At 41.9% G+C, this 23,025-nt stretch overlaps 1 protein-coding gene across 1 annotated transcript in view; it reads right to left on the bottom strand.

The window, feature by feature from the left end:
• pawr (PRKC, apoptosis, WT1, regulator) overlaps positions 1-23,025 on the bottom strand; it is a 51,245-nt gene that overhangs the window by 5,067 nt on the left and 23,153 nt on the right. Inside the window, exons 3-5 of the mRNA XM_079334998.1 lie at positions 12,067-12,189; positions 4,710-4,744; positions 1,406-1,517 (exon numbers count right to left, since the gene is read on the bottom strand). Coding sequence (XP_079191124.1) covers positions 1,406-1,517; positions 4,710-4,744; positions 12,067-12,189 — 270 coding nt within the window. The remainder of the gene's footprint in view (positions 1-1,405; positions 1,518-4,709; positions 4,745-12,066; positions 12,190-23,025) is intronic.

Raw genomic sequence — 23,025 nt, 5'->3', positions numbered from 1 at the left:
CAACAAGACTGAGTTCATCATGAATCATTTACACGATGAAGACGTTGAAGTTGCCAAACATTAGCATAACAGATGCTGTTGCTGAGGTGATATTTGAAACATTTCAGAGAAGGAGAAGCAGAAAATCCTCTTTGTTTCTTTGCCTGGGTGTTGAAATATTCTCTCTGAGTTATTAAAACTGGTTTGAACCAAAGTGAAAAGGAATTCAAGTCAATAAGAAGAATTGAATTTCTGTGATGACAGTTGGACATTATTTGTATTTTTCTTAACTCGCCACTCGAACTGTCAATGCGTTCAAAGCGTCCTCTTCAAAGGAGTCTTTGTGTTGCTTTCACAGTGAACGTGCTTTAAAGACAGCCTGCTACTGCTCCTTTCTGATTTCACAGAAGTTGTTACTCCCTCACTTCATCACAGTCATTCAGCATGCCTGCATGTTGAACCTGCTGTTTGGCTCTTCGATGAAAAAAAAGATGATACAACCAGGATTTCTACTTTCTCTTTTCTCTGCAGGAAAGCAGTCAAGTGTTTCCATGGAAACCGAACAGCAAGGTAGTCATTCTGGATTTCGGAATATTACAGCCAGGCTTTGAACCAAAAGTTTTTTTCAGTGACAGACATATATTTAAAGCAAACAAAGCGAGAACATCTCTGTAATTGGGATGTTTTTCAGTAATATCTAACGTTGAGAAAGAAATCTCAAATAAACAGAACTCTTCAGGGAATGTGTGTTCAAAAATAAAGTGCTTGAAATGTGATTTAAGTGTCTCAAGCTGTTTGACTCAGAGAAACACCTCGCACAGAAAGTCACTGAGGTCACAGAAGTACTTACTTTAAAAACTTTTTTTTTTTTTTTTGAAAAGCAACCCAAGTGACATTTGTTCCGACCTGAATTTTTCACTTTGGGGGCTTGAGTGTTTGATGGGAGGTAAAAGATATATCTGCAGTGTAAAAGGTCATCTCTTCAACAAAGAGGGGAATTTCGGCCATCGCAGGGAAACACAAAAATCAGAAAAATCAAAACTGGGATGGAGCCACTGAAAGTGCTCAAAGTGGAAATTCATCTAAACAGAAGTGCAGCTAAAAGAGGCTTTAAGAAAAAAAAAACAGTTCAGGATGGACTCGTACAAACTGCAGGAGCATTATAATTTGCTGGGTTTGTTAGCGAATGAAGATGTCATTCTGGTTACTTGAAGAATTATAGCGGAAGGAAAACCAACTGCAGCATTCATTATTGGATTAGCAGCAAAGAGGAGAAAAAGCAAAAAAAAAGTAATATAGTCCAAATTACATCTGTCATATGTCAGCGTCCATTACTTTAATATTTTGGCTTCACTAACATAAAAAAGCAAGTAGATAGAGACACACTGTCCTTATTAATAAATCGGTTAATGGTCAGAGGACACACCTTCTCCAGGTCCTCCATCCTTTTCTCCAAACTCCACGTAGCAGCAGCTCCATCATCTCTGGCGTGACGGTGGTGTCGTTGTCTCCTGTTCCCGCCCACTTCTTCCTCAGAGCTGAAACAAACGCAAGAAAAGAACACAGAACTTAGTCTCCAATAAAACTGAGAAACACACTTTTTACTTCAAATAGTCGTGATGAAAGGGAAAGCAGTAACAGCTATATTATTGTGCAGGTTTCCACGGTGCAAAGTGTCCAGTAACAGTGAGGCTGTTTGAAGGTATGACTCATAGGCACTTTATTAAACTTCAATGGGCTGACACATCCATCGTCAAGAGAGCAGGTGGGAATATCTTCTGCGTTTTTGCCCTTTATATTAAGCATGCATTATTAACAGGCCTTAATGGAGGAAAAAAGCTCTGCCAAGGGTTTGCAACTTAGTGCAAAAAGGATTCTGATTTAGAAACAATTTACATATTACAACTTCAAATAGGCTCGAGAATGGCAGAAGCTGTTCTTATATTGGGGGGGGGGCAGGCCGGGGGCGGTTGTCAAGGTTTTTGTTCGCAGCTCGTGGAAAACATTATCTCTTCTTTATTTCTTTGCTGCTTGGTGACGGATTCTGGGGCAGCTGAGGAAGAATATTCAGGTGGAGATTATTTCCTTTCTGACCTCGTTTCAATAAATATTGATTCAGAAACTCAGAATGAGTTCTGTAACTGCCCCACAAAAACTGGGCAGATTGTCGTTTATAGAATCTAACTGGCAATAAAAAAATGACAGCCGAGCCTTGAGACTGTGCTGAGAGTTCTGTGGGAGGCGGTCTGCAGATTTCTACAGCTGAAACAAACGGAAAAGCTGCTGGCAACACAAAGGACAAACATTACTCCTTTGTGCCATCTGCACTCTTTTTTTAGGATCTGCCAAATGTGATGGTGCGAAGATTAGACAAGTTGACAAAGCAGTTTCTACTCTAAGAATGAAGACAGCAAAGTGTGCTGAAAAACTTCTTCCCTCGGGATCAATAAAGTATCTATCTATCTATCTATCTATCTATCTATCTATCTATCTATCTATCTATCTATCTATCTATCTATCTATCTATCCATCCATCTCAACTTCTTTAGCAGTTATAGATTTTACTGAATAGAAAACCATGTAGCCAAACGAAAACAGATTTTTTTGTAGATTTGGTCAGTGATCGAGGTGATTTGACTATTTCTAACACTTTGAGTAAGTTGGAATTCAATTTATGAACTCACAAATGGTCTTATCAGTCAATGGTCGGTCAGTCTTACTAAAAGCTATTACAGTTATTACCTGAACACTTAAAATATTAAATCCAGGGCAGACATCCACTCGTGCTCTTTATCACATGTAGAAAATATATTTGTACTGGCGAGTCGTTGTGCATCGTATAAGTGAATACGACTGAATAAGTGATGTGATGATGCGTTTGCTGACTTTTTCCCGCTGCAGGACTTTTGGAAATGCTGCAGAAACACGTGAAGAGGAAAAGGCAGTAAAGATGTCTCATTCTCGATATAACTCCAGTAAAACTCTACTGAAACATGTTTATTTAGCTGATTGATTTGTGTTCAATAAAACGCACATTGTGATACATAAAGTGAGTCCTTTCACATCACAGGGTGAGGGCTTATAGGAGACATGAGTTATTATGTACACCAGCTCAGACTCCTTTCCCCTGTTGAGGCTCCAGTTCTCAAAGACAAGCAGAGGCTTATTTTGTATGATGACATTTACAGGGCCAACAGTTTATTTCACTGACTTATACAAAGAGCCAAACATTAGAGCGACCATCACTTTTGATGAAGAGGGAGTCCTTGAAACGCTCTCCTTGGCGATCGCCCACGCCAAGGATAAAGTGCATTTCATTTGTCTCTCTCATTGTGGCTCTAAAGGCCACTTGTCCTTTATCGGAACAAGCACACACACACGCACACACAAACAGAATGCCAACACACATTTATACACAGGTATACATAACAAAGCAGGCCCACAAATACACCCCCCGACCATGATGCCCAGAAAAGCAGAACACAGAAATGGCGTGTTTTGAGTCAAAGCTTGTCATCTTTTTTTTCCCCAATAGATATCTCAATGTTGGCCCACACAAACGGTGCACACACACAAGTACTCAGCAGGTGTTGAAGCTAAGCCTAAACAACCATTGCCTTCATACTAAATATCACACTGCAGCCCATTAGCAGCCTGCAGCGGGAGGTCTGGAGGAGAGAGGAGCCGAGCCAATAAAACCCTCTTGGGAGCCTCAGCAGGTGGGAAGGAGAAAGCGCAGACAGGTATAACAACGTCTCTTACAAACACAAGTGTCAGCGTGCAAAGAGTCAAAAAAGACAAGAGGACAACCCGAGCAACACGCTGTACTCAAACATGTCATAATGTTCGACCTGTCCACACAGAATGCTGTTTCTCTAACAACCAAGAATTCAATAAAGACATAACATTTCACAGCACATTTGATCGAAAGCGACCAATCAGAGTGGAGCAGCCCAATGCCAGTAATCTCGTGTTCGATCTTCATGACAGCTGAATTTCCAGGCTTTGTAAATGGCCATGCTTTGGTTTTGAATTCTCCCATCTCTGAGGTACTCTGAACTATCCAAGATGACCTCCATTCATTTATTTATTCATTCAATGGAAAAGGTAAAAGGAGCTTTAGGCAACATTTCAGATGTTAATGTTGTGTTGGGACAGCAGAGGGGTTGTTTAAAGCCTTGTGGACAGGAAGTGTTTAGTAAATAGCAGGCCAGTGCAGGGCTCCACTTCACGTTTCAATATTAATGATAAACACTGAGTAATTATTGGTTCATGAAGTAATGAGTGGAAGTAAATGTTATAAGTTCTGAGATCACAAGAAAAAAAAGCTAACTTAACTGCCGCCATAAATGAAAACAGTTTAGAGGCCCCTTGAGAGACAGAGCTGCATATCTCAACTCCAAACATTTGAAAGCTAACCTTTAACTCTCCACGCTCGCAGCCTGCAACAACAGTAAATTGTCTCAGGTCGAGATGAGGTCTTTGTCAGCTACTGTTCAAAATACCGTTCATTCTTTGGCTAGAAAGTAAGAGACAGAGCAATCGAGAAGGGGGAAACAGACTGTGATGCTCAAAGTGCTCCTCGGTACATTTCCTTGTGTTTTTGCTCTTGTAATTAATGACATGAACTGCTGTTTCTGCTCCAGGCCTCCGTTACTTCTCTAGACGAATCACTAGCGATGTGAAAGCAGATAAAACTCTCAGTGTGAGGATAACAAAATGAGTCTCACCTCTTTTGGCGGCCGCTTCCAGATCTGGGGGTATCCTGAAATGACAAAAAGGACAGGAATACATTCAGTCCCTCAAAAAGATAGACATCAGAGCCAGATGTGGGAGAATCATCTGTTGGGTTCATGTGCCTTTGGGTTGTTTTGGTTCCAGAAAAAGAAAAAAAAAGAAATCACAGAATCTCATCGACTGGATAAGACAAATTTATCACGAGCAGCATTTGTAGAAAGCCTCCAGGTGGTGTGCAAACATTTGTGAATCCCACAAGCTGGGCTGATATATAGATGAGCTCTGTCGCATTTAATAGTTCAGAAGGAGCCTTATAGCCCCAAGTTGTATAAGGCAATCTTGTTTTGCGACGTGGAGGTGAATGTTTATCTTCTTTTTCCATTATGGAATGATCTAAAGGTTGCTTAGATCTATACAGCGGTGATGCTCCAATAAAGCCGCCCGGTCAGTAAAATAGCTGCCCTGGAAATATGAGGTTTTTTTGGGTTTTTTTCACAAACGGTGTGAGATGAATACGTATCTTCTCTCTCCTAAGGTCTCGTGCCTGTGCAGTGAAGGGTTCCGAGGATGATGGAGAAACCTCGACTCTGCTCCCATCTATCAGTCAGAAGCTCGTCTTGGAAGGTGAAGAAGGGAAACGCTTTGTCTGAATGTGCGCGTGCACTAGCCTCTCCGTCTCAGTGACATATCTGTCACGGCTGGATGTAACCCCGGCCTTCATCTCTTCCCCCGGCTCGAGCCTGGATACGTTTACTAAGACGGAGGACAGTCAGAGTGCAGTCGCCGCTGGCTTTGGGCATGTTGTGGTTAACCGGAGAAAAAAGGAGAATTAGATAAAGGGGAGCAGAAGAAGACGAGGGAGGAACAAGTCAACACAAACTAGATTAGAGGAGGAAGAAGAAGAAGAGAAGAAAATGAAAAGGTGATGCTTTAAACCATTTTTAGTTCAGATGTGATTCTTATAGTTTTACGGCAGCTGAAGACCTGGATTCACTCTGACACGGCCTCCAGCTGAAGAATCAAAAACGCTGTCCAAATGTAAATGTGTGTTTGCTTTGAGTTTAACTTAAATAAAACAGCAGGATCTGTTGAATGAACAATTGACCAGGAAATGCAGACGGCCATCCTCCAACAGGAACAACACAAAGAGAGAAAATAGAGTTTGCTTTTAAGGTTTCCCCGGATCATTTGAATACATCCATTTGATAAAAAAACAAAGATTTTTAAAAAAATCCAACAGCAGCGAGTCTCATATTCAAAGTGTGTTGGCTTACTGTCAGGGGTCAGCGGGCTGCAGTGATTGTTTTCTGAGGTATGAAGGATTGAAATGTGAGTCAAAGCGGCGGTATGATGTGAGGTCAGAGCGGTCAGCAGAGCCTGTGACGATCTATATTTGCATAATGTGATGTGTGCAGTCAAAACAAAGGAGCAGAAAAGGACTTATGTGAGCGTGTAAAGTATAGACTTCAGCTACAGCAACACGGTTATAATCATATACATCCACAGCCGAGCACGAGTCATTTCTTTTACAGCTTAATGTAACAGCTCGAGTAAAATCCTGGTGTCCAGAATTTCTTTACTCAAACTGTACAAGCAACATATTTTCCTCTTATGTTTACGGTGTGATTTCAACCCAAGCGGGTAGCGTTAGGACTCATGGTTATGGTAACTTCATGGATTCTTCTTCTCGCTGATAAATCAATAATAAAAACACGTCTGAGATAACGATTCTTCAGTTAGACCTGAAAATGTCCCAACAGAACAGCTTCCAGATGAAACTTTGCTGCTGCTGGACTGACAGAAGAGCACTCGGAGGGTCCTTCGTGTCAACACTGACAGCACTTTGACATTGTGAGAAATAATTGAGCTCTTAATGACAGACGACTCCAAGCACTACATCTGGTCTTTGTCTCTTTAAAGAAGTCAACAACAAAAGACAAAGATATTCTTTTTTCCAGTGATGAGTTATTTTTTTTAAGACTTTTTTTGGGGCACGCTGGAAATCTGGAACATCTCATTTTCCCGGCTGCTTGCCAGTCCATTAACGACTCTGCTGCATCTATTCTGTTAAAAGTGGCGTCATCATCGGTTAACCGGACTTGACTTTGGAGCCACGTTGTTCAGAGCGATCGCCGTGTCTCAGATGTGAGTGACAGCTGGCTGGAGTCCGTCATGAGCGGTAAGTGGCTCACTTTACTCTGATGAACGGATAGTAGCATTTACAAGTCTACACAACTCGTTCAGATGTATAAAGAGGGGGGGGGGGGGGGGTCTTACTCTGACTACTACTAACTGAAACGTGTGTTAAAAGTGATAAAATAGCTATATTAGAGTTTTCTTTTAACAAGCTGAAGTTGAAACAGTATCTGGGAGGCCGTCCCTCCATGTTTCACTCTGAAAATAAACTCCTCGTCTACGTCCCTCTGTGGCTGATAAGCAGCCAAAACTCTGAAAATGGAATCATATTGTACTTAGAGAAAACATCCCCGACTTTATTTGCCACATTAAACATTACAATTTCACCTTTTGGAATTCTTCCCCCCCCCCGTGCTTTTTCTATCAGGGATATGAATCTGTGAGACGAGGTCAGTGTAACTCATGTTCTTCACTGCACACAATTCACGCCTGTGCAACTTTATTTCTCACGCTCGAGCTGCGCTGACAGCTCCCATAAGCCCCGCTGCGGAGCTCAGAGAACACAGAGAGATGAATATCGACAGTAAAACGAGCACTTTATCGCTGAACGCGAGCAGATTACTACTTCTGTGTATACGAGAACTCGTATGGAACACCCCACGGCACTTTGAATGTTTGATTTGATTCATGATTTATGTCTCGACTGCCCGTTAAATGTTGAAATCTCTGGAAGAATGAAATATTTGTCCATGGAAAGAGGATGCATGCCGTCTATCTGACCACCACCACGTAGAGCTTGGAGCGCACGCAATCCCTGCAGGGGTTTATTCAATTAAAAAAGAAAGAGCGAAGTGTGATTTGCTTTTTGGCGAGTAGACTTCTGGAAGAAATCAAAACAAAAAGACATTTGGATTACTCTTCACATAGTCTTAATTATGACATAGATCCCTCCTCCTTCTTCAGCCACACTTTGTTCATTCCTCTGAACCTCCAGAGATCAGCTTGAACTCCTTTTCCAGCTTCTCTAATGCAAATCACACAACAGCATAACTTAGTGGAGGGGACGGAGAGGTGTAAGGGAACTAATGTCCTACTTCATGTTCATATGTGCAGTATGTCACTGTTTGTAACCTTTGTTTCAAAGGGTAAATGAAAAACGTCCCTGGACGTGACAGCTGCACATGTGCAGTTTTATCCTGGTGAAGATGAGTGGAAGAATCTGTGCGTGTTATTAAGGGAACATCTAAATTGTTTCTCTACATTTATTGTTTTGAAATGAAATGTTTTGCAAGTCTGTCATGCTTTTTTTTAATTAATTTTTTTTATTTAGTTGCTGGCCTCACCTGGCTGTCTCAGGCTTTGAAAGGATGGATGTCAAACATGAAACAGAAATTGTCGGCTGAGGATGAAAACAAGACTGTAAACAGCTTCAGAGAGTCATGTCAGACTCTCAGCCCTTTGTGCCTATTGCAGCTCCTGCATGCACGTCTGTGATTCAAATGTATTTAAAAGGATTCTGATTGGCTAATGATACATAGCAACGGTCTGCTATCCCTCATATACACTATTGTAAAGAAGAACAGATCGTTACTATGGAGACAGGTGGCTCTAACCACAGGCGACATATTGAACAGACCTGAAGATAAAGAAAAATAAACATTATGAAACGTGCCATAGGACATGGTATTGTTTTAAAGACTGGGGAATTGAAGAAGGAACGTCAGCAGACTCCAAAGGTGACAAAAAAGGGTGATGCTGTGCAGATTCACCTCGTCTGACTTCACCATCAGTGGAAATCCTCAGTTCAGTGTGATAGCCGCTTAGCTTCAGAGTTAAATGTCACCATGGAGCTGTAGCTGTAAATTCAAACCTTATTTGTCTTTAGTGGAAGACATAAATCATAGTTAAACTCAATTCATCATTTCCACATTTTAAAGTTCTTTTATTCCTCAATAAGAAGCCGTGTAATAAGTGGGGTAATGTTTAGTCAGTGGGTTTAGGATCCCCCTTAGGGTCCAGCTCACTCGGTCAGAGTTCTACAACAACCTACTCATTAAACATTAGCCCTTATATATTATTCTGTAAAAGTTCCGAAATAAATTTGCTTGCACTGATTCTACAAAAACCTTCTTCAGCTTCTCCTTTTATGTTGTGTTGATGTTTTGAAAGATCTCTGCATGACATTTTAACGGCTTTTATCCCAGCAGCTTCCGTTAAGAATATGTGCTGGTAGGAGTCCTGTCAGAGATAAATATTGGTGTGGTTTAGTTGGCTTATATAACGGCAGTCTGCACAATCTTAAACCAACAGAGGTGTGAATGTGAACAAATGTTGTTTCAGGCGACAGGATACATTCGAGTCTGCTGCTCCTGGATGGAAAAGCCATGTGACAGGTAGTGAACACGTCCCCGCTGCTCAGACAAGATGCTCTGCATCAGCACCACTTTTTGGACTGAAAGGTGATAATTAAAAATGCAAATGAGACGGGGGGAGGGGGCAGACTGTAAGGGTAATGTGTTTTCCGTGTTTGAGAGAGAGTGAGAGGAGTGAGAGAGCGAGAGAGAGAAGCAGATGGAGACCTGGACGGCTGTGTTTTGGACCTGGCGCCACATTAAATGCAGATGATCCCGAGGAATGCTACATATGGTTCTGGATCACAGAAACAGGTTTCCTTGTTGCACATGAATACCAGAGGGAGGTAAGACCAGGACCACATGCCTACAGAAGGCCTCTCTCTGAGCCTGCTCTGATCAGATACACGGGTCCTGTCAGACGGAGAACAGACACGCACTATAAGCGGGCCCACAGGTGGAAAACGGACAGAGTTTGAAACATCTGATAAAATATTTCAAATGCCAGACACTGAGTGGAGTTTCCATAATGTCTTCAGCAGTTAAGTCTTGTTCTGCTTGTGAAATGCTCTGAATTCTGAGGAGAAGCCCTGCAGCTCTGAACACAAGTTGACATGATCTACTTTTTTCAGAACTTCTCCTCCTGATATCTTGATTCCAGCTACAAGGCCAGACTGGACGCCGTATATCATAACCAGCTTTGACATGGCAATTGCTTGTCTCCCGTTGATAAATGGGGCCTGGGAGAAGAGGCACATTTTTTGGGACGCTCCGTCTAACTGACAGCTCTGTTGTAAATCCACTGACCACGCTGTCTGCTCTTTTATTTCTCCCAGCTGGCCTCCTTAAGAGCGAGCTGGCACAGGACCCCCAGCAGAATCTGAATGCCTCATATGTTTGATTTGAGTGACAGTGAGGCATTTAATAGTTACTCTCTGCGTAGCTACATCTGGTCTGGGTTAGCCTTCATGTATGAGGAGGGTAAAACATATTCAACAGGCATGAATGGACACTCTGTTTCACGTGATGGGCTGCGTGGAAGCAGCTGCAGCTGAACCTTTTGAGTTTTTTTCCCCCACCAGAACTCTGCAGGTGCTGTCACAATCTTCCTGTTTGTGTACATATTTCATACACAAGCCCGTGCTTCTTGTAAACAGCCTCAGACGGTTTCAGCTCAAAACAAAAAATAAGCCCGCCGATGCGAAAACAGCCGATCCGTGTGGAACAAAACTCTGAAGCTGCATCCACAGAGTTCGCTCAGCAGCACTGACTTTTGATCTGGATGTTTTATGTCTTTCAAATGGCAGTTTTCACATCGATCAGAGGATGTCTTACATGGGAAAACACAAAGCGGAGGATCCAGTCGATGTTGCACAGCTGGATGCTTTTCTTGTGCACGCACGTCCCTCTGTGTGCATTTCAGGTGAGGAAGGAAATGACTTTGGATGCACTGCTGAATTTCAACAACTGCTCTCAAGACACAGAAAAAGACTCAACTAGTGTGTGTGTGTGTGTGTGTGTGTGTGTGTGTGTGTGTGATTTGATTTGTACCCGCGTTTATGTTCTCTCTCATATTCTTCTATCTCACATTCAGTTTTACTTTCCTGGTTTATTTGGATGAACAGCAGCCCATCTCTTTGCTTCAATCAAAATAAAATACAAGATAGGTTTGACTGATCACTTTGATGACATCATCAGTCTTTGATTCATTAACACAGATAATCAGCAGACAGCTTATAGACAGTAGTTACTATAGATACGCAAACACTGAAGTCTATTCTGTCGAATGTGTTGTTTTCTTTGCAGAAAAAAGTGGAGCAGTGTGACGTCAATGGCACTGCTTTGTTCGCTGATACAACCAATCAGCTAAATAATTATCTTTAATGTTATTGATATTTCTCTGTACCAGTCTCCCCTTTATGGTTTGCACAACGGAAATAAAGGTTCGATATCTTAAGTCGACGTTTGTCCACTTAGTTATACAATTTATAAAAGGTAGAAACCCTCACATCTTTAATCGTTGAAAGATCCTTTTATGGAGGTTAATGTCTTCCATGATCACAATTCTTCCTTTCAGGTGATATTTTTTATTACAGCGCTGATCAGTTTGTTAATCATTCACCTGTTTTAGAACTTTTTAAAGAGTAAAAAATGTACACCTTTCCAAATTGTTTTAACATTTTTTAGACCAAAAATCAACCACTGATTTATAAAGAAGATACTCAATGTTAGCTGCAGCCCTTATCAATATATATTTCACTGCATTACTAGGACTGTTACAAGCAGAATCATCACATGAGCAGCTGCAGCAATGTGAATATCTTCAGTTCGTGACCTTTTAAGAATAATCACATCAGTCAGGTAACACCCTCACAGCCACAGACTCTCCAGGTAGCTTTAAAAGCATTTTAGCCTTTTTTCTTCCTTTCTCTCTTTTACTGATTTCACTGTGATGATGAAATGCAGTGACACCTTTGGGTTTTGCATCACTGGAGATTTTCACACAAACTCAGACCCTGAGCTCTCTGGGTGTCTGCTTGAGCAACAGTGCCTCTGTTTGGCAGCATCGATGAACCGGTCGGTGCACAATACTGCAGGAGGGGAGTGTGGAAAATAAAGGAGGGTTGTATGAATCCAGGGCAGACGAAACAGACCGCAGAGACATGACATCCCTTCTGAAAGGTTGGCAGCCTTTTCTGTGCAGTAAATAAACTCCCTATGACCTCGATATAAATATTAAACATTGAATTTAATTTACTTTTGCTTGAAGAGGCCTTCAAGCGTAAATACACCCACAACTATCCACATACAGCAAAATATGAGGAGCCTCTTAACTCCTCCCTCCTGTGATGTCACGTCTTACCATGTATCCAGTGGTGGGGTCAGCTGTCATGGCCTCGTTCTGGAAAGTGTTGGCCTGCACCAGCTCCTCCTCCTCTTTACGGTCCTTGCCCCCTGCGTCGTCATCGTCCAGCTCGTCCAGGCTCTGAAAGAACAAGAAAAAAGGGAGACGATGAGACAGAGCACACCCCCTGAAATATCTTCACGTCGACAAAGTCTACCGAAGTAAACGAATGACGAAAGCATGAGAAGGTCTTCGTTACTCCCATTCCTTCTTGAAATGTTACCCTGCCACGCTTTTCGTGAAAGAGTTTCTCTAAAACCATGATGTATCATGAATACATACTGTAGATTACATTAAAAGAAAGCTGTTTTATCCAGCTTTAAAGCATGCTGTGCAGACTAGTTTGTGTTCTTCTGACAGTAACTCTTTCACTTCAGTGCATGCTAACACGCTGACAGATGAGCGGTGACAGGCGATGTCGTTCCCACCATCACAGCGATGTTGACCTGCGGGCTGAACACGACCAGGGTCTCCTTTTAATCCTCTTAAGACATGATCACATTCTCTTGCAGGAATCCCGGAGGAGCTGTAAATCAAACACTAGCAAACACTTAAGGGACTCAGGCAACAGGAAGATGGTGTGTTCGAGGGCCTTTCACCTCGTGGGGGACAGTCTGGAGGGGATTTTGTCAGCTAAGGAATGTCCCTTGAACACACAATAAAAGACAAACATGCCGAGAGCTAACATCTTTGACAGCCTAGTGGGGAGTTACCGGTCATTATTTAGGCAGAGATTGGAAAACCTCCAGTTTCACTCCTTGCAATCTTTGCTTTATCATCAAAGATGTGTAAAATCACTGCTTCCTTTCTGCAGTACTTCACAGTGACGTGTGAAGAACGGTTACTGGGTTCATGTGTCAGGAGCTGTGAAGATGCATTACGTAAACAGAGCTCGACATTAGGATGGATGGATGGTTGGACGGTGATAAGAGACGCAGAGATGGCGGCCAAACTCCCACAGGAGCACAATGCAAACTGGTCTTTCCTGTTTCACACTGCAGGGCGAACAAAAGGTGCCCGCTGAAAAGGCTCTTTAGCGGTAAAAATAGCCTTACAAGGTTAACAAGGAATGCAGTCATTTGCAAGGCCTTTCCTGCCAAACGGTTTATCAGCTGTCCCGAGGGAAAACTACAGCCCCCCCCCCTTTTTTCACTCCTTCCCCTTCTGATGAATTCAACAACTTACCAGTTATCTCTCTCCGTTTTTATAACACAACCACAAAACAGCCCTTGTCATTTTGACTAACTTATTTTCATCCTTCCACTTTGCGTTGATGTTCACACCCACACAATCCTGCACATGAAATATCTTCGTGCAGCCACTTCTAAATGCCAACTCAGACGGGCTCAAGTTTCAAATCAAACAATACGTGGGATTAAAGTGGTGGTAGAGGTTTCAGAGTTTGGAGTGAGATGTTAAACAGAAGTTTGTCCACGTTAGCATACAGTGGATGATGCAGTGACTAATCACTCTGCTATGCACAAAGTTGCCTGAAATGTAGATTTGGGAATCTCAATGTTTACTTTGGAAAGCGTTGCAGCTGGTGTTTTTTTGCCATCCAATGTTTCAGATTGCTTTTCATTTCTTCTATTCCAAATAAAGGGGGGGGGGGATGGAAACTGCGTGCAGCCATATAAGGGATGTTTTTGTTCCTGACAAATTGATCTTGTGTATTTCTCGAGCCAATTGGACCATGGAAAAAAAGCGAAGTCGTGGAAGGAAGAATGAGAGATGCGTTGACTGAGGCTATGGATGTTTGGGAGCAGCGTGTTCACATTTAACTACAGAGCCAAAAAAGTTTTTTTTCCACTTCTCAGTTAGATGGAGGCAACAATTACAATATTGGTCTCAGAATACCATATCTGGAGTTGGTGTTTTTTTATATAAATAATTAGTTTAGTCATCTTTAAATGATCTTTTAATCATTCAAGGATTTAGACTCGTGCATTCATCCCAAAAAAGTGAAATCCCATATCAGGACTATCAGATTCTTTTGAAAAATATGAATTACTTCCAACATAATTAATGCTCTTACTTGTTAATTAAGGTAAATACCGGAAAACACTGTCAGAAATCAGTACTCAAAACTTCGCTGACGCTTTTCGACGATGCCAAATTAAGGAGATAAAAGTGTGAGCTGAAAAGAAGCAGCCAGATTCCAAGAATCTCTCTGCTTCCTGTTTAGATCATGAGCATGTGTGAGGGCTTCGCAAGACTGTTTACTTTAGGGGGAAGAAGTCCAGCACGTATCTCTGCTCCACTCAGTTATCATGGCCATCACTCTGCACATGAAGAATTAAAGAAGCTGAAGGTCTGTTTGTGGTTGGAAACTGGCTCTTTGGGGAGAAAAATGATCAGTCATTCTACTCTAAACCTCTGTGTGCCCCGGGGCTGCAAATATCTGAGTGGGCTTGACCCTTTTTTTTTTTCTGCACAAAAGCAAGCATGCTCTTGTTCCCTATTCTGGCATTTAAGTGACTGTCAAAGAGAGGCCGCTCATGGTTAATTTGAGTAAGTGGAGCACATTGTGTGGAAGCGGACCTGCAGCATTCCAGATTACATAAAAAAGGTTAAAAAAACGACGGGCTGCCAGAGGTTTATGTCACCATAATGTTCAGTAGCACGTACTTGTAGATATAGGAGGGGATTGAGCACATTTTGTTATGTAATGGAAACATTTAACAGAGACGTATGAAATAATAAAGACAGGAAGTGAGAGGTTATTTTTCTCTGTGAGCTCTGACAGAGTACACAGGCTGCACTGAGTATTTAAGAACAATAAAAAGGGTCATTCTGTATGAAAGATTTGAACCAGCAGGGATCAGTTTGACATAGCTTAGAGCAGGAGGCGACCACAACAGCTTTCCTGAGTGCTGCTCGTCCCTGCACATTTATTTTCAGTATCTGATTAAAGAATGTGGCAGATAAATAAACTTGCTTTGCATTCTCCCCTACACGCCTATCTATGCCTGCTTTACACTGACAGTCACTGGACTGAACTATTTCAAATGACACGTCCAGCAGCACCAACAATACATGCAGTCATAGCTACAGCGGGATCCATGGCAACCACTGGTGCAGCGATGCTAACATATAGAGTGAGACGACAATGAGGAGTCTACCCAGTAATGAAAAGATGCCTTCATACTGAAAACAAATCATTGCTATCCATTTGTAGTTCTATTTCTATCTATGGTTGGTAAGTTTCAGCAGGGTCAAAATTTCCTTTGATTATTGACGTTGAATTTAAAGATAGGACTCATTCCTCAGTTACCATTCTGTAGGTCATAGAGACAAGAGATTGTCTCTATTGAGGCACCGGTCTGCTCAGACACAAGTACAGACGTGAACAGTGCTGAGTTTAAGTATGACCCCGAATCAAAGGGAGGACTGTGACCACAGAGCTGGGACTGTTTGATGCCACACGTCAGACTGCCGAGGTCAGCGTAAGGTCCAGGAGAACTACGGCAACTCAGAGCAGGAGATGAGGCATCATTTGACAGGTGTGACTGCACCTTTACTGATCTGTGCCGAAAATATATTTAATCCTGGAGAAAAAACTTCCACTTTCTGTCCCTTCCCCCCACAAAGAAAAAGAAAAAAAGTGTGTCTGTATTGGAAATCTGATCAAGAGTTACTGGCAAGTCTGAGGAAAGGGTTTAGAAGTTTTAGTCAATAATCGCTTCACTTGTAGGTCTGCACATCAGCAAACTTCAGATTGTGTTTGTTATAGAATCTCTTGAGATCAGAATCTCAAACTGAGGCCAAAAGGGCAGCATAATCAGGTTAGTCGGACCAAAACAAACAAACATGAAAAGCTATCTCAGCAAGAAAAAAAAAAAAAGAAAATCCAGCTGTTTTATTTAGAAGATTAACCAGCGGTAAGTTTAACATGTATCCCAATTGTTGACCCCTGTCTGGTTTATTCACTCTTTACAAAAAAAAAAAATCAGATGCCTTTTCAGTTGATCAAAGTCCCAAAATTGCTCAACAGGGTTTTTCATGTGGGGAGGTTGTTTGGGGACACAGTGGAGTCAAGCAGCGTACAAGACATTCTCAGGAATGGAAGCTTGTATTGGCCACAAAGCCCCGGGGTTGCTTTCTTTATAACACTCTGTTTATCAAGTGAAAACCTTGCACTCTCTGGTTTTGAACTTGAAGTTTGCTTGAACCTTATTTTCACTCCAATAAAGATCATAATATTTCATCATCAACACCCGGCCAGGCCTCAAAAGGATTTCACGTTGCACGGTAAAGGCATACAAAGTCCACGAATGAGAAGAAGAACTTTTAGCAAACAAACAACAGGGGTCCGGCTGGGGTTGATGACACACAGATAACAGCATCAGCATTCTTCTGGATGCGTCAGATGGCACGGAGGCCAGAGGGCAGGCTGGTCAGACTCAGCAGGGCTGGGCAGAGACCTCTGTCTGAAAAAGCTTCAAGACATCTGTGGGAAACGGCTCATGGTGCCCTTTTAAGTTTGCCAAACTTGTTCTCTGCTCGATAACCTCCACTGCAGGTTGGGATGGTGGCAACACTTCTCGGCTTATAGACTCTGGCTGTTGCGTTTAAGGCGTGTGTGTGTGTGTGTGTGATTTTTGCAATCCAACACCACAGACCTCCACAGAAAAACCACAGGGCTCCTGCAGAGCTGTAAGGCCAGACGAGAAGTCTGACACTACAGGGGGGGGCGATACTTCATTGGGCAGATTTGAGGCCATCAAACACTCGTCTTGCGGCTGGTTATGCAAAACGAAGTTGCAAAGAATAAAACCAAATCATTAATTCTTTACTGGCAGGTACACTTGGCTTGTGCATTATCCAAGTGTAAGACAGAAAGAATTTCACACTGCATTGTTTGGCAAGCATTGATCGTTATTAGCCTATAAAATCAGTTCAGCTAGAAAAAACACCCAGGCTAATGGCACATTATATTTAACAAAGTGTTTTTTTCTACTGTGTGCAAACGTGGATCTGTATACTGTCATTTGTAAAGTTAATGTTATTGATTAGCTGCCTAAGGACTACAAAACAAAATTAACATTCTCACTTAATATTGCCTCCTATCAACAATAATAACCTTTGTGTTTATTTTTTATAGAGGCACTGCCTCCCCTCCACGATGAGGTGTCCATCTGCAGCAGTGACCATCAAAGTCTTACCATGTGCCCAAACTGACAGGATTTAGTGGAAACAGTAGTTACCCCAAGTTTTCACCAAAAACAAAGAGGCAGGTACCCGACTGAATCGTAATCTTGTATATGATCATCTCACTCAAAAAGACAGCAGCGTCGTGCTCGCCACCGTTCATTATTCAACGTTTGTTTGAAATTCCAAGCAGGATCAAGCTGTGAAAACCATCTTCAGTGTTAATTGATGGAAAATAAATTCAAGACGTGGGTGAAAATAAGTGTTGCAGAAAAGCACCACTCAATGAGTCGAACAGAAAAAAAAAAAAAAAAGGTTCGATGATATGACATTCAACAAATTGGTTTAATGCCGAGAAATTACTCAAGATCATGGAAAATTGTATAATTACAAGGTATTACCTTGGATCACTGACAAATATTTAGCTAGTGGTTGGATGTCTGCACAACAGAAATGCAGAACTGGTTTTCAAGTACGGCAGAGAAAATGTCAAATCTGTTGTGATTTTCAAATGACTTAAGAAGATGAAAACCATAACCTCAAATGGCTCTGCTTTTTATTCTGATTCCTCCAGGAATAAATGTTGTCATTCTGGGAAATAGAAAGCAGACTGAAGTCTCCAGTCCTTATTTGCTGGAGGTCAGTATTTTTTTGGTGCATTTGCTTTAGCCCCCTCCTCAACAACACTGCTGGATAGAGAAGGTTTGGCTGGCAGTCAAAGCCCCAACAGGGAAATCAGCCATTTCTTTTCTCCAGTGTTTGAATGGGGACCAAATTGCACTCAAACAGACATTGATAGGCCTGTTGCTGACGATCAATGAGGTGCAGGATCGGCCTTCAAAGACATCAACTGCACTTTAAAGAATTTAAACGCCCTTAATCTGCATTCAACTATGACAGCCTCAATGTTTGAACATTTCTTGACCTGAGCTATTTTTGGTTTTTGAATTCTTGCCACTTACAGTATATGAACATATAAGCATGGTGCAATAAACATCGACATCGTTTAAATGTGTGGACATAGAATTAAAATAGTTTGCCCCTAAACATTATTTGTAACATTTTCTGTGTTTTTTTTCCTGATACATTTCTTACTAGACATTATAAAGACATTAAAGGCTGCCTGGAATTTTAAAAATATAGAAATGTGTCTCTACAAAATGTTTAAACGTGGCCGAAGTTTCAAATGAATGTGATGTTAATGCCTACAAATTAAGGGGACATTTTGGTAAATACATGCAACGGTTGGTGATTAATAAAAGCCTTTTTATCACAAATATAAAGAATCTGTTTATCATCTGCAGATTAACACCAGCCACCCTGTCATGTCCATACTGACGTTCATCCCCAGAATACATGACAGTGAGCAATAACAGCTTTCTCCCTCAGTTAGGACATCAGCTTAAGGCCGTCTTTGGGGATGTAAGATAGTTTAAACATCTGCGTCCCAACCGCAGAGCAGGACGGCTGCAACTCCAGACAGCTAGAGAAGGAGGGGGCAGGCTGGTTGTGACTGCTGCTAGAGAGTTTATCCCCGCAGCCTCTCCAGAGTCATGTGTCGCAGCAATGAATCCAGTTCCTGTGCAAACCGTGCAGTAATGACGGGGTGCCTGCTGTGCGCCGTACAGAGGCCACAGGGGGAAGTGGTCCTGTGTTTTGTCTAAAGCCTAATCTTGTTTTCGCTCCAGAGCTGGCATCTGCACTTCTTCCTTCCTGCCCTGATGTTTTTGCACAACGCGGAGGTAAGCATAAACTCACCCTCCTCTCAAGCTGCTGCACAGACTCCCAGTATTTCCAAAGTATACTCTGAAAGCTATCTTACGAGGCCCATTGTAGGATTTTTGGGTAGGAATCTAAAAGAAAGACAACGCTGCATCTAACATCCTGCTGATTCACGTCAGACATCAACCTGTATCCTCTCTGTCCCTGCCTATCTTGAATAAAGATATGGTGACTTTGTAACTTGGGAAAGATTGACTGAATCCATCATGAACCAACCAGGAAAAAAAAAAAAAAAACCTTTTCAAAAAGTGTCCTGGACAAAACAATCACAAATGCAGCTCACCTGCTCATTTTACAGACAGCAGTGCAAATTCTTTACAAGCACCATCTGTGCAAGGAATCCTTTAAGTGTCATGTAGTGCACATGTGGATATGTGCATGTTTGCACTAACATGGATATGAAGGAGTTCTTTCCTCTCAGATTTAATAACTACTTATCTCAAGGGTATTTTATCAGCAGACTGCTGCATGACCGCTGACCCCGAGCTGTGGCCGGCAGCCTCCAATTCTGCAAAACCCTTCTCCCTGGAATGTCTGGTATCTCCTCACATGCTCAGGTGATCCTCACCCTGGTACACAGTGTGATGCCAAAGAAGTCGTTCATCAGACACTTCTTTTATTCCCCCCCCGACAATGCCCTTGAGTGCACTGGTCAACCCAGCAACCTGGCATGAGTTTAATTAGAGCATGAGGTGGAGGAGAAACAAACCCAGCTCTGGCACAGGGAGGGAGGTTTCGTATGAGCGTGAGGTATTTCTCTCAACAAGAAAAGTCTCGCGAGAGTTCTTCTGTATGAGGTGCACAAATCTGCCCCGTCTCCTCTCTCTCTCTGAAGATCGGGTTTATCTAATGAGAATGAGACAAGTCAGCGAGCCAGGCGGCGTTTCAGTGCTCTCTGGCGTTGTGTTTTTTGGCTGCTGACTCTGGATTTTCTTGGCCGAGGTCAAGCGCTCATTCAGGGCTCCAACAACTCAGGGACTATTCAGGTTTCATAGACCTATCAAAAGAACCACAGACATGCTGGCCAGGTCCACAGCATCCAGGAAGCTGCAAAAGTGGCAGCAGTTACCCACAGTGAAAATTGCTTTCACACATTGTCAAGAGCGTTTGATGATACTGAACGTCGTCCTAAACATAGAGAGTATCCCAGCTGATTCTTTTTCTACCCGAGGTGGTACGTTACAATGCAATCAATCATGTTTGGGGCTGAGCAGCATGTTTGAGGCACAGGCTTTTTGGCTTTAACCTTGGAATGATAATGGTCCTGTGTCATTTCGTTGCATAGTTTAGTACTTGAAACATTTATCAAGAGTGGCTTTGAAGCGGCCATTTTTCTGCAAGACGAAACTTTCTAAAGATTCTGGGATTTGGATTTTACACAGTGATGTTCATATGTAGGTTTTTTATTTCCCAAATGAATGAGTTTATTAGTTCTGATTGAAAAAGTTAATATGACAGCATTCACAGAGGGAAATAGGGTGTATATTGTTGCACAGGTTGAAGTTGTGTTGTTGATGCTAAGGCAACATTGTCTCTTCTTTTATACCAATAAACCAAACTGAATTAACTAATTGAATATTCTTCTTGCGGAGTAAGGAATATCGGCCTTTTTCCTACAGAGTAGGGCCAACATGGACAACCTAACAAAAGAAACACTTGACAGTGATCTAGATCTAACTGTCCAGGGAGATTAGCCCTTTTAAAAATTCAAGACATGTTGCATGTCTAGAATCGCTGGACGTTGTTTGAGAGTTCTCTGTCCGAGCCAGATCCCAATTACTAAGATTTGAATGGAGATTTCCCTTGATGGTATCTGACATGAAGGTTTGCTCAACTGCTTTTTCCCCCCCTACATTGCTCGTTATGGAGCCTTCATTCATATGCTTCTTTTCTACTTTTTAAACAATGATGTTTCTGATGATGTTCCCTCTGTACCAGAGTGAGCTCTTTCTTACATGTCAAACTAAAGGAAAAACATGCCTTGTGTTTTAAAGTTGTTTGCACATTTTTTCTAGTTTGCCAAAAAAAAAAAAAAAAAGGAAGAGATTTAAAGAAATAAAAGAATCAATACATTTCAATTTACAACTTACAGACATTTGTGGCAACACAAAATGATGTTTAGAAAAGTTTGAGCATCTTTAGTTTCAACTTCCATCAACTTCAAATATGAAAAATAATTGTAGTCAATGTTTTCAAAGAGGTCTGCGCTGAATTAAAGAGACTTTCTGCATGATACAAAAGACTGAGTCTGAGACTTGTACCTGCTGAGGGAAGAATTAAGACGCCTCAACGTGTGTGCGTGTGCATGTGTGTGCGGGATGATTGCTGGGCAGCTGGAGAGCAGTAGCAGCCTGAGGGCACCTGATGGCAGTGCTTAACCGTCCTGATCCCTGACCAGCACCTGAACACCACACCTGGCAGTAAAAAGGTCTGTGCTTCTGTCACATGTCCAGGCAAACACAGCAGCTGCCATCACTGAGCATCACAGGAGAAAGTTCAAAAACTTTCCCCGGTAAACGCCTGCGAGGCAGTATGGCCGGCGTGCAGCAGTATGGCCTCTTTTTGTTTGCAGTAAAATGATCAAACATAACGTTTCATTATATTTTCAGAATTAAGCTGACCTGATCTGTTCCCACTTTTGTTAAATAACTAAAAGTCCATTTTCATCTTTGGTGACACGAGCCAATCAGGATATGCCAATTTCTTGGATTTGTTTGTAGGTATAACGCAGTAACAGTGAATATAATTTGTTGTTTTATGTTCCTGATTTTCTGTTGAAGTGTTGAAGTGTTTGCACAACAAATCTAAAACTGCACAAGAAGAACCAAGAACAGAGATGTTTCAGCCATATTAAAACCAACTCCTTTAATGATACTGAGCTACAACAAATGTGACTGATGTATTTGTTTGTATGTAAATGTCATTTATGATGCCAGCTCGAGGTTTAGATAATTGACGTATAATGAAAGTCATTGTTAGAGTTCTGATGGAAAAGAACAAACAAGGCGAGGCGTTGGGCTGTGGTGCTTTTGGTTTTATGTTACTGATACAGGTGACAGGATTTAACAACCAAGCAGGTGTTCACATGAGCTCATCAGATGCCAACAACACTTAAACACTTTTATCTCTGTCTTAACAATAGCAAAAATTTGTTTGGCAGAAGCGTAGCAATGCAGAATGACGCGGCACTGACGCTCCAGTAGAAGGAAGTTTGAATGTTTTGTTGCTGAGAATCTTCTAATTTAGGAACCACACTTTACTTTTACATGGATAAAGATACAACATTAACTTGGCTGTATTTCTAATATTCATCTAAAATGGACTTGCTTTCTGCCTGCAGGTGTATTTCGATTTGTGCCACAGGAATAGTCTTAACCACTTGCTGTGAGTCTACATACAAATATTAAATCTGCAAAGTGCATCAAAAATATGCCAAACCGCAAAATTGCAGGATATTAAAGCACATGGAAACGTGGAAGGAAAAATGATGCCAGGCTTTAAGTGCCTCTTTAATCGAGGTGCTCAGCTCCTTTTTGAGCCTCATGTTGCATAAAAACCTGCGTGGCTGAACCCATATGTGGAATTCACAGTTGAGCCCGGTGAGCTCTTCCAAACAAACTGCAGACTGAGGACCGTCTACCTACAGCACAGCACAGCAGGGGGGGCCTCGGGGGACTACTGCAGGTATGACTGACACGGCTTTGAAGGAAAAACAATGAGTGGAAAACACAGGGAAGGATTCTATTTAAAGCCCATCTGACTGACCATTCTCCATGCAATACCATTCTACTATGTTTATGTCTATTCATGAAGACTTCTGTTAAGAGAGGGAGCAATCCAGATGAAAGGCAGGAAAGACGCATGACAGCTTCACCAGAAAAAAAAAAAAAAAAGATTTAGAATGAAAATAAAAGTAGGACGACAGACTCAGAATTCCTCATTCATGCAGGCTCGAGTGGGGGAGTATAATTTTATAGAGGGAAG

This window comes from Symphodus melops (assembly GCF_947650265.1).
Source record: "Symphodus melops genome assembly, chromosome: 22".
Classification (NCBI taxonomy): Eukaryota; Metazoa; Chordata; class Actinopteri; order Labriformes; family Labridae; genus Symphodus; species Symphodus melops.
This window is presented reverse-complemented; position numbering and strand designations above follow the sequence as displayed.